Genomic DNA, 12,543 nt, shown 5'->3' with positions numbered 1-12,543 from the left:
TCCTCCAAACTCCATGGCGATCCTGCCTCCAATGTCACTGCAGGGGAAGAATCCAAACGGAACTCCTGTGGGGAGCAAGTGGAACCCTCTCTGCTTGTTAGCGAAGGGCCCATCAAAGCAAATGTCACAGAGCTACTTCTGAGATTCCCTTCACGTGACCTCTGGGCTACACAAGATAGATAAGCGGGCAATATGTCTTCCTGCAAGATATCCATCTCTCAGCTTTAAACATAAAATTAACGTATTTCTCACACAGCTCATCAGCCACACACGGGCTTTCTGGGAGTGCACAATTTCAGCAGCGTTGATTCATTACTCAGAAAACTGGACCAGCATAGACGTACGCTGTCTAATCAGCAGAGATAGGTTTGCTTGAGTCAATGCTTGCTGAACCACCAGACGTTCATAGAAAATGACCCTGTGTTTAGGACATGGCTCCTAGTGTGGCGCGCGATACCTGTGGCTTGCCAGGCTCTTTTGGAGTAGACGGTTGGGAAGTGCGTGGTCACAGTGTGGTTCAAGTTGAAGTGGAACATCACCGCTTGCACAGCGCTGGCATCTGTGAGCACGGACAGATAGGTTGCCAGTCAGCACAAAATATAACTCCCTCCCCCCAGCCACCCGTGCTGTCATCTTCCTGCCCTTATTCAACTTGGGGCTCAATACCTTCCTATTCTCTTCTGCCTTTGAATACCTCTTCTCTCGTATAATGATGATGATACCAATAATAGCGTCGTCGTTCATTTGCATTGCATATCACAATTGCTGAGGAACCAGATACGAGCGGAAAGGCAGCAGGCAGTTGAGCCAGCTGCTACCCACAATTACCCAAGGTCTGCAATTCTCTATGTAGCAAAGTGTTTAAAGCCAATCTTAATTTTGGAGCTTTCGTGACTGCAGGAATTATTCTTTGGTTCTTTCGGTAAAGTCACGTATAAAGATAAAATAATGAATTAAATAATAGCATACGACGTTTCGATTGCAACACAAGCAATCATCAGAGGGGGCCTCCGCCCCCCTCTGTCTATTTAAGGCCACCCCACAGAAACGATCCCCCTCTCTGTACCTGTGTTACTCTCTCTATGTATCTTGGTGATATCTGTCTGCTTATATGTCTGTATATAGTTTTTTGGTTAGATTTTTTGTTGCTATTTCATTTATACCTGATGATGATTGCTTGTGTTGCAATCGAAACGTCGTATGCTATTATTTAATTTATTGTTTAAAGCCAGCTAATATTCAAACACATAAACTGTACACGTTGCCATCTACATGATGCGAATGTCATACTGTCTGTGTATGGTATCTTGAGTTGTGAAATAAATCTTGAGACGTTAAACAAATTATCTTGTAATACTCCCAATAAAGTGGCCCTGGTATAAAGATACCATGACACACATCACCATACAAGGGCCCCGAGAATCTGATCGTCCGTTTTTGCAAAATGTCTTTGTCCCCGATTATCGGGGACCCTTTTCATTTAGTTTCCTGACAGTATTCATGCAATAAGGAGCACAGCAATTGACGTTCCTGATTAGTAGCCATACCCAATGAAGGGGTCTCCGAGGAGCAGTGGCACAGTAGTTGGTGCACTCCGCACCCAGCACGATTACCATTAACTTTGGGAAAATAAGAATGACTTTGAGATTCAAAATCACTGGAGTGCTCCTAAACATCCCTTTGAAGCCTTTTTTGTCTTCAAGTTTAAAACTCGCGTAGGACAGCTCAGGACACAGTCTAGGTGTGTAGCTACAGGACAAAGGCTGTTTGTGTCTTTGGTTGTCTATCTATTGTTATTTTTTGTCTTTTTCACCAATTTTATCCCATAATAAAGGTTTTTGGGTGAGATCGCATTATTTATAAATGTGTCGCAACCCTTCACCACCCGACACGGCCAATTAGTAAAAATGTGTCATATTGACAAAAGACAAATAGTTCACTATTTTAGCCCACCGGTGTGTTGAAGAGTGAATTGACAACATTTAAAAAAAATTGTACGACGTGTCGCTGGTAATTACATCCAGCATCATCGAGCAATTTTCCAGGTCTTAATAGAGCAGCAGGGTGACGTCATCATTTGACTCATTCAGATGTAGTTATTTGATAGATTAGTAATTAGTCAATTGTTATGATTAGTAATCAGTTGTAGATTAGTACAACAGCAAGTGCAGAAATCAGAGGGGTCGGAATGGGGGGAGGGAGATGGTTATTGTAATTATATACTACGTTCGTATTCAGTTAATTAGTATGTTTCCCCTATAAGGAATTGTAATTGTAGCATGTATTATCTAATAATACGCTTCCAGGCCGCACTAAGCCTGTAGCTGTCACAGCAATTAAAGTTATTTGTATTTCTCTCAATTTCAATTGATTCTCTAATTAGTTTTGGCAAGTAATAATTAGTCTTACACAAAACTTCAACATTATCAAATCAATTGTGTGGCCTTGTTGGCAAGCATGTTCTGCCATTGCCAACAGTTGTGGTTGAGATAATTTAATATTTATTTGGTGTTCTTTTAGTCTTACGCTGATGTTACGTCCCCTCTGCCAAATATAGCATCTGCCACATAAACAATTAATCCGATATACATATTCTGTTAATAATTTAGTTAATTCGTTTTTAGTGCAAGAAACTAGTTTTTTTATTTTGTGTATTTTACCAAATCTTACTTTAATGTTTTGCTTTTGCAAAACACGGGCTAATTTGTCAGTTACTCCTGAGATATATGGTATTTTAATTATTTTAATAATTTGATCACTTTGAGCAGTGTTGCTTTGCAATCGTGATTTGGCATTCAGTGTTCTGTTAATTTGAGAATTATTGTAGCCATTCTGTCGTAGCGCTTCTTTAAAATGTTTAATCTCTCTCACTAGACTTTCGCTATCTGACACTGTTTTAACCCGATGTATGATAAGAGAGGATTTCTGAGCTGGGTGATGATGTGAAACTGCATTCAGATAGGCATTAGTGTGCTTTTGCTTTCTGTAAGCGCTGTGTTATTTTGCCATTTAGGCCATGTCCAAGCAAAATATTTAGGAACGGGAGTGTGTTATTCACCTCCATTTCCATGGTGAACTGGATGGCAGGTTATAGTAATTGGGTTCATACTCTTTGGTTCTTTCGGTAAAGTCACATAGGTAGAAATAAAATAAATCACGACTTTTCGAACGCAAAGCAAGCGTTCGTCTAAAGGCGATGATAGCCTGAAGACGAACGCAGTTGTTAAATAATCCACATTACAACTAATTACTAATCTACAACTGATTACTAATCATAACAATTGACTGATTACTAATCTATTATATAATTACAATACCGCCCCTCTCCACCTAAAATCACTGCACCTGAATGGATTAAATGATGACGTCACCCTGCTGCTCTATTCAAGACCGGGAGCAGGCAGAGGGCTTCACTATTCTGGCAAATTGCCCGATGATGCTGGATGTACTTACTAGCGAAACGTCGTACTCAATTTTTGTTTGTAAATGTTGTGGATTCACTCTTCAACACACCGGTGGGCTAAAGTAGTGAACTATTTGTATTTTGTCAACGTGACACATTTTTTACTGATGGGCCATGTGGGGTGGTGGAGGGTTGCGACACATTTATAAATAACGCGATCTAACCCAAAAACCTGTATTATGAATAAGACTGGTTGCAAAAGCCTACGTGTTAAATTGTATCCCAGTGCAAGCCTCAGTAATAGGCAGCGGCTCGGAAAAGTGGACATTGCAGAGCTACCACTGAGATCCCTTCAATTGACCTTTGGTCAACAGTGTGGGTGGCACTTTCCCACCACAATTCTCCCGCTCGTAATTTTACTTCTCCGAGCAGGAATGTCGCCAATTTAATTACTGAACCAAGTTGTATGCGATGTCTTCTTTGTACAGCTGTTGCTGACCAGGCTGTGCCCATCAACATAGTTTAGTCGCTGGGAGTCTCTAACCCAGACTCACACCCCACTTCCAGGGGTGTCGGCTCAGCACCCTGACCTCTGAACCACCCATCACATCTCCTGATTGCGTCTGCGTTCAATTCCAGTCGCGTTTACGACAGTGGACTTCTTTCGTCCTTCGACAAAATACGTGGAGGCGTTCTGAAAAAAAAATGTCTCAGTGGTGGGTCCCCCACTCACCGTCGCTCGTGTACGTGAACACCAGGCCACCGTAGTCCGTGTCATCATTCACGGACATGGATTCCAAGGCACAAATGAGGTGCAGGATGGAGAGCACAATGGGAAGAAAGCCGAGGAGCCCCATCCGTCCACGGCTTTGTGGGCTCACAACACAGCACTTGCGAGAAAGTTCCTCCGTCGTTGTATTGCTCTGCGAGTGCAGAGGAAGCAAAAATTCCGCAGTGTTACATGAAAAAAAGTGCAGCCAAGCAAACCCTAACTGCCCCGAAATAAGTCATAGACCTTTCTGCAAAATGTACCTTGTTGTTATACAGAACATGCTGAAACAGACACAATTATATACTTCACGAGTCAATCTTGACATTGGCTGTTGCTTTGTACTCGGGCTCAGTTGGTATGGGTGGGGGTCTAGGTGTTTATTCTTAGGGATGCTTGTGTGATTATTTGACAGTGTTCTGATTTTTCCTGAGATCCACAACTAGGACCCACAAGGACCACGCCTGGAGGGAGACCCTGTCCTGCGAGGTCCAAGAGAAGCCTCTATGGAGGGTCTTCTACTGCAAGCCATCCTACAAGTCACGGAGACCTCAGTCAGAGCCTAGCCCACGGCAACATCACCACCAACGCCTTCCGAGCCAAGTTTACGGACACCAAACCTCAGTGCTCTCTCTGTGGGGAGCAGGTGGAAACGGTCGCGCACCTGTACACCCAGTGCAAGCTCTCGACTCACTTTTCAAGCTCCTGTGGAACATCCTACTGAGATTCAACCTGCAGTTCTCCCCCACAATGCTCGTCTTTTGGCCAGAGGGGAGGCATAGATGACAAACGGCGGGACGGACTTGTTAACACTCTGATGAGTTACACCAAGCTGGCGATTAACATGACAAGAAAGGCGTCGGTGGGTGGGAACCGCTCAACCGAATCTCCCGGGCATTTTCAGGGCCCTGTTCTCTGCAAGAGTGTGGCTGGAGTTCTGCCACACCCATCTCAACGGGGACACCGGGTACCTTCCTTGGAGCAATGGGCGGTGGAGGGCCCCGTGTGCTCAGTACTAGCCAACAGAGACCTGGTCAGTTACACACCACTCTATTTACTGTATGAGCACATTTAAATTTTTTGTCCAAAGTAACGGACACTCACCTGCAAAAAAAGCAAAAAAATCCAAAAATGATGACCAAATGGAGCTCACGATCTGTGAACCTGGGACTGATCAGTAAAAAAAGGAATGGTGAGGAGGAGTAGGAGGAGTGAGCAGGGGGGAGGAGGGGGAGGAGTCACGCAAGGATGCTTAATTTATCTCTAACCTATTCGCAACTTCATCACACGTTTTCTGAAAATTGGGTTTGCGAGTTAAAGGCGTAAACATCAACGGAGTAAAATTTTAACCATCTCACATTTGCTGATCACGTCATCGCCACAACAACCGTTACACTGCAACTGCAGGAAATAATGTTCATGCCTGATAATATTCATGCCTGATAATTTTAGTTGAAATTTGGCATTAAACCTACACGAAGATCGAGTCCAAAGGACACTCGTCACGAGTCATGAAAGTCGATCCTGAAAGCCTATGGCACCAATCTGGTGACGGTTTCAACACAATTTGGCGACGACGTACCTTGACATGAACCTTTACGTGAACCTTCACGGGAGCACTGAAGAGGCAACAAGATGTGGCTCGCAAGGAGGTGACCTGTCAGGGCTTGGAGTCCCGTAAGTTTATATACTCGGCGCTTCACGGTGCCTTAAGGGCGTGTCTATAGTCGAAGAATACCCCTCTGTCACACTGAGCTCTCAGTCAATATTCTGTAACAATCTGGAACAATGGATGCATTCATTCTTGACGTGTTTCCATCTGCCCGTTTGGTTTCTGGGGGGTTTTGCCGTGAAGATTAACCGACCACATATGACTGACAGTTCATGCATTGTGTACCACGTCAATTTTGTTAACTTTAATTAACTTGCGGAGGGAATAAGCAAAGTTTACTGTGTTTCCCATTGTAATACTAAATTGACTCCTATTGTGGTTTTCATTTCGTATGTACACACATTTTGTATGTACATTCGAAGACATTGTTTTAGGGTGCGTTGTGTATAACAGCAGTGTTCTTGTTTCAACAGGAGTGTCGCGTGTCCGCACAATGCAGGAATGTGCTGTCGTCTTCCTCGGCACACAGCAACGGAGTTCGGCTCAAGATAGAAATGACCGAGACACAGAGGTCACCCAAAGACGAGATCGCTGAACAATTGAAGAGAGCTGTGAGAGAGAACACAGCTGGAGAATGCAGTGACTTTGTAAACCCAGTTATTGAATGTGACCAGGAGAAAATCTATGAAATAAAATATCCTTGTTTGGTCAACTGAGCTTAGTAATTAAAACAAACTCTGCTGTAAAAATGCCAACGTTTGCCCAACGTTGGCATGGGATTGGAACTGTTCCATGTTCACTGGGTATGTGCTGAAAGAAGAAGAATATTATTAATCAGTGTATACAACTCACAATGACATGGATTAACAAATATAGACATTGACAAAAACATGGGAAAAGTGTCACCATGCACAGAGCGTCTAGAGGCGCTGTAATTCAAATGTCAATGAGACAGAGGAACGTGCGGACGAGAGAGCACGCGCCAGTTAAGGAAGGCAGCTCTTAAGAAACTAAACATGTGATTCTGGTGATACTGCATACAACAAGTGTAAATATAAAAACTCAAGAAAATGTATCAATAACACCGTAGCCTTGATAGGAACAAAATATATATGCAATAGATGATATTTCAGGCAATGTCCCTCATTCATAGCACATAGATAATATATTTTAAATTCATATTCTCGTATGTATGTATTTTGAAGGTCTTTCGCAATGTATGTAGCCAACTGTGCTAATTGTAGGTGCAGGACAAACTAAACACAAAAAGAAGTTATAAAGAAATGAGTTTGTCAATCTAGATGATTTAAAAGTGTGTAGCTCCAGTGACTGCCAATCGGCTCACCAAGCTTAAAACCCAGGCTACAGTCTACAATAGTATTTTTGTTTTTTATTATTTTTATTTTTATTATTCTTCTTCTTCTATCTACGTTACTTTACCGAGAGAACCAAAGAATATGAATTCCTGCAGACACGAAAGTTTTAAGTCAATGTTTTTGTTCATTTAATGTTACTTTATTTAATGTTTGTTTTACTCTGCAATATTTGTCACATTACATGCAAATGTACAATTTCTTATTTATGAGTTTAACAATGTTTCATTTTTTGTTGAACCGTAAAACATTTTATAACAGTGACCGTCTGGGCATTTAAATAAAGTGCATTATTGTCTTCCAATTTACGCACCTTTATACTTACGAATGGTTCTCAGGAAAGGAACACGTTCGTAAGTCTGGAACTGTCCGTACTTAATAAGAATTCATTATTACAGCGCTTTGTCAGTTCAGAACACTATGAAGGCCCTCCATTGCCTTCTCAGTCGTGTGGGTTGTTTGGCCATACTTCACGCTGGTCAGTGCAGTTTAGTCAAGGTAGGAGAAATAGGACCAGTTTCCCAATCAGTTACCACCCTGATGACCTTTGCATAGGTCACAAATCAAACTAACCAGGTTTCACCTTGATGTTGTTGAACTAGTTGGGAGAGGCCAGAGGTAGGAGTGACCTGGCTCACACAAAACGATGAAAGCAAAAACAAAGAAATAAAAATAAATAGTACAGCAAGTCCTCGTTTAAAACGGTATATGCATTCCTGAGAAGTGCCACATTAAGCGAAAAAAGTGTTGAGTAAAAACAATTCCCCATAAATAACATAACAATACAGTTTGGCGAGATACGATGTACTACGCACATGCAGTGAGATGGCGGGACAAATAACTGAGGGTATGTAGCGTTGCTGTATCATTCCGCGTATTGTATCACATCCACTCCGTCTCGCAGCTCAAGAAAGTAGATAATCCTAGACCGCTCAGAAACCAGGTTATAACGGGCGATTCCGTGTTATGACGGGCACGATCCACGTGATCACGGGCGCGATCAGCGTTATGATGGGCGTGCTCCGCGTTATGATGGGCGTGTTCTGCGTTATCATGGCCGTGTTCCGAGTTATGATGGGCGTGTTCCGAATTATGATGGGCGTGTTCCACGTTATTATGGGTGTGTTAAGCGTTATGATGGCCGCGTTCAGCATTATGACAAGTGTATTAAGCGTTATGGCGGGCGCGTTCCACGTTATATAACAATGCGCATTCTGCGTTGTGTGCATTCCGCATTATAACGGAACTTTTTGCGTTGTGCATGTTATATCAGTGCGCATTAAAATGATGAACGTTCCATGTTATAACGGGCGTTTCATATTATGAGACACGTTAAGTGTTATAACGGGACACATTCCGTGTTACAACGGGACGCATTCTGTGTTTATAACGGGACACGTTAAGTGTTATAACGTGACACGTTCCGTGTTGTGGTGGTTCCAGGGCACGGCTGCGGGAATGGGGCCACGTTGTCTGCAGCTTTCGCCGCCTACCTCACAGCCATCCGTCCACGCCCTCTCTTTCCTTCTTTATATTTATCTATTCCTCTTACGAGCTCTTCCCTCTTCTCCCGTGAACTTTATTTTATACACACTTTGATTCAACTTGCCTTGCTGTTTATATTCTTTCAAATCTTTGACGCCTAATATCTTAGAATCTACAAAGCCTAACGAGCTTAAAATTTCTACATAGATTCGTATCGCGTGACAATTCAAGATTACTTTTAAAAAACGGTCCAGGTCCCACCGATTATGGCCCGATTCGTGTTTAATAATCACGAATGATCGTGCCCAGCTACGCATAAAACGTCTCGTCCAATCAGAACGGTTGTTGCTAGGCAGCCTATAACCAACGAAAGACGCGCTTATTAGCCGCTCATCATAACGCTGTGGTTGCCTATTTCTTCGTGCGGGACCAATAATTACAGGATAATTATTATTATACTGTAATAATTAGTACCATAGCTATAGCAATTCACATGCTTTCATTTTTGTAGGGTCAAGGGTTGACATAAGCAAGACATCATTGTCATCTTTACAGGTCATAATATAGGTACCACTCTGTGCCAAGTCGTCAGCGGTTGTTAAATAAGTAATTTAAAAAGCAACTATTTTAAAAACACACTTTTATGAAATGTACTAGTAATGGCAGAACTTCACGACTCCAGGAAGTGGCCACGAAGCTTGCCATAACGTAAGGGACCGTGGCCAATTACAACCAACGTCAGTTTACCGTGGACAATTAGACCCAAGCCAAAACAAAACATAAAAAGATGCATATTCTTAGGTTCTTTCGATAAAGTCACGTAGAAGGGAAACAATAAAATAAAAAAATATAAAACAATAAAATATTATTATTTTATTATTACTTTATTGTTTACCTTCTACGTGACTTTACTGAAAGAACCAAGAATATGAATCTCTGCAATCGCGACAGCTTTAAATAAAAAAATAAAAAAAGATTGTTTAAAAATATATATTTTTATGATAGAATATAGTATTGTTATCAGTATGACATAAGTATACCAATTTTGAAGTCGATACCACATTTGGAAGTGGGTTAAAATAGAGTTACAAGATTTGAGAATACAACAACAGAGTGAGTTAAATGAAAGCGTGTAAAATGGTCCCTGCCATGGCAATGTGGAATTTCCACTGGTGGAGATGAACGCCGCACAATGCCCGTAGGAGCATCTAGACTTTTTTTGTCAATCCACTGCTGGATGAGGGCTGGTTGTGGAGGCCGTTCGACCATACTACACCCCGGCTGGTCCATGTGGATTGGAATGGAAGTACAGTACAACTGCATATAAACACCACGTCGCCCCGCAGCCCAATGACAACCTATTTGTGCATGGTGGGCAGTTTCCAGGCACCTGTCCAAGCTCAGAGGTGCTTGGCTTTCAAAGTTCGACCAGGTCGGGCGCATTACAAGTCCGAGTGATTTGCTCATTCACACATTTAACATCTCATTCTAATTATTTAATATTTTTAAACAACATTATATACAAGGTTTTTTCTGGCTATGCCCAGATGTCACCGAGTTCTACCAAAACATTACCAACGACTTTAGCTTGATCTGTGGCACAGGCGGGTCCAGTTTAAACCTAAGGGGGTCACCAAATGGCAACCAGCATATATTCAAGCATTTTACACCATGGCATGGAAAACAATCATGGGAAACTAGAAAGACCATGAACCTGGAGACCTTGGTACAGATTTCTATACACCTTGGCAGCAATGGAGCCCCTTAGCTATAATCTGAAGGGAAAAGAAGGATAATAGGCGATATAGACCCCATTCCTTGAGAAACCCATGTAATATGAAATACCTGACTGGAAGGAGTAAAGAGTATTCTCAGTGAGCAAGGAGCTAGAGAGAACTGGGCCATATAAACCACACTATCACATTCTGAGTGACTTGTTCCAAGGAAGGAAAAAGGCAGAACCAGGAATCGTGATTTTTATTTCCTTGTTCTTTATTTGGTTATCTCCCCACCCCACCATCTCGCACCCCCGTCCTTCCTCCCACCTTTAATCCCCCTCTTCCAATCTTTGACCCTACTGTTGGAAGAAAAAAAATTAACCCGTAAAAACAAAGTTTTTCACTCTAAATCCTTTATATGCGCGGCGGCTAGAGTCCTCTCGTCCTCTGGCTTGAGATGGCTGCCACCTATGGGTCAGATGATTGTCTGCCAGCATTAAGCAATTGGTAATTAAATATTTAATTTTGTTTCCCTAAACAGTGTAACATTTTGGAATTGCTTTTCACGAAAATTAATTGTCACGTACAACGAGTCTGTGTGGAAAATGTCAGCTCGATTGGATCATGGGAAGTGGGTTAAAAAACGACCGAAAGATTTGCACAGTCGTAAGCAAGCAAGCAAGCACGCAAGCAAGCAAGCAAGCGAACTTAATATAAAGGATTTAAAAACCGGTGAACCTTAACCGGCCCCCATTGGGGGGAGAATTGCCCAGAGGGCCACAGCTTCCGTCCACATGTGAATTTGTTTACCCTCTTGTGTCTGTGTTATCGGTTCAATAAAAGCGTAATACAAGAGTTAGAAGTATGGAAGTAAAGGGAAGACATTCTCAATCTACTGCTGTAAATATTACAGCTTCACTTCATCCTCACTAGACTCAAGACTCTGATATACACACATTGAAAAAAATATCTATGCCGCTATCTATTGTCTGTGTTTCATGCAAGTGACATCTCCCATGCACCTCAAATACGTTCATGGACTTTGTTTTACGCATATTGTCATCATACACCACGTTCAAAACCAGACTGTGCATCAGACAAGCCATCTCCATTGCCATCTTTGTCAATACAGAGCGACATTACTTGATGCACGTTGCTCTCATTTTCCCAAATCGGCAGTGTTCATAGACTGTATTCTAAACTCACGACATGCACTTTCATTTCTGTTGTTTCCTTCTTGAGCTGGTGCACGCTTCCCTCAACAACTGATGCAGTGCAAGCAGTTGCCTTGCGAATCATGTACGTACGTGCCGGTTTGCTCTCTTCACAGTAAACTCGCAGTGCTGATGATCTTTGGAATTCGGAGGCTTTCACTTGCACAGTAAGATGCACAATCCACTTGCTGCTGCTGTGACAAGCAGTGCGTTGAAAATCCTGATTCCTGTGTTACCTGCATACTTTTGGGGCAGGTGCTGTCAGCGAGCATCTATAATCGGCTGGAATGGCACACGAAGAGGTGGGTGGCCAGCACAACGCCCAGCAGCCCTTGTCTCCCAAATGGCCATGTTTACACATTGCACGAGGTACTAATTTTAGGATGAGTCGACCGAAGGGAGGCCCAGGACCAGTTCAGATAATCGTCACTGGTATTTTGAGTGCTCACCACTATGCCACGATGATACTGTACACGGTTTACTTATACAGGAAGGAACAATATGTTCCACACTGCCCACCAGAGATTTTTTGTCTGTCTGTCGTGCAGCTCTTTGATTGGTGGAGACCAACTGCCGGGTATGGAGAGGGGTGGTGCCTAAGGGAGGCGGGTCAGGGGAGGGGCCTAAAGGGGGGAGTCAGGAGAGGGGCCTGAGGGGGGGGGGTCAGAGGAGGGGCCTAAGGGAGGGGGGGGGGTAAGGGGAGGGGCCTAAGCAAGGGGGAGGGGCCGATATTTAATGGGTCTGGCTACTTGGCTGGCTGCCTGGCTACCTCAAGTCAAGTTATCTTTTATACAGGTAGGAACAACAGGTTTCCACACTGCCCACCAGGGATTATTTGTCTGTCGTGCACGAATGCGCTGTCCAACCAAGTTCCTACCTGCCCACTCCGAAGGAACGTGTATGAGATTTTTTTTTCATAACTCGAGGTGATGTTTTGGTTTTACGAGATTGATGTTGCTAAGGTTGTTG

The 12,543-nt window shown here is 42.9% G+C and overlaps 1 protein-coding gene across 1 annotated transcript in view; it reads right to left on the bottom strand.

The window, feature by feature from the left end:
• The window catches only part of LOC133360632 (uncharacterized), a 102,398-nt gene extending 96,595 nt beyond the window's left edge, over positions 1-5,803 (bottom strand). The window contains exons 1-3 of the mRNA XM_061579429.1: positions 5,755-5,803; positions 4,137-4,326; positions 458-559 (exon numbers count right to left, since the gene is read on the bottom strand). Coding sequence (XP_061435413.1) covers positions 458-559; positions 4,137-4,260 — 226 coding nt within the window. The 5' untranslated portion in view covers positions 4,261-4,326; positions 5,755-5,803. The remainder of the gene's footprint in view (positions 1-457; positions 560-4,136; positions 4,327-5,754) is intronic.
• Between the last annotated feature and the right edge of the window lie 6,740 nt (positions 5,804-12,543).

The sequence above is a fragment of the Lethenteron reissneri genome, chromosome 69, assembly GCF_015708825.2.
Source record: "Lethenteron reissneri isolate LAM-NWPU_2019-01 chromosome 69, ASM1570882v1, whole genome shotgun sequence".
NCBI lineage: Eukaryota > Metazoa > Chordata > Hyperoartia > Petromyzontiformes > Petromyzontidae > Lethenteron > Lethenteron reissneri.
This window is presented reverse-complemented; position numbering and strand designations above follow the sequence as displayed.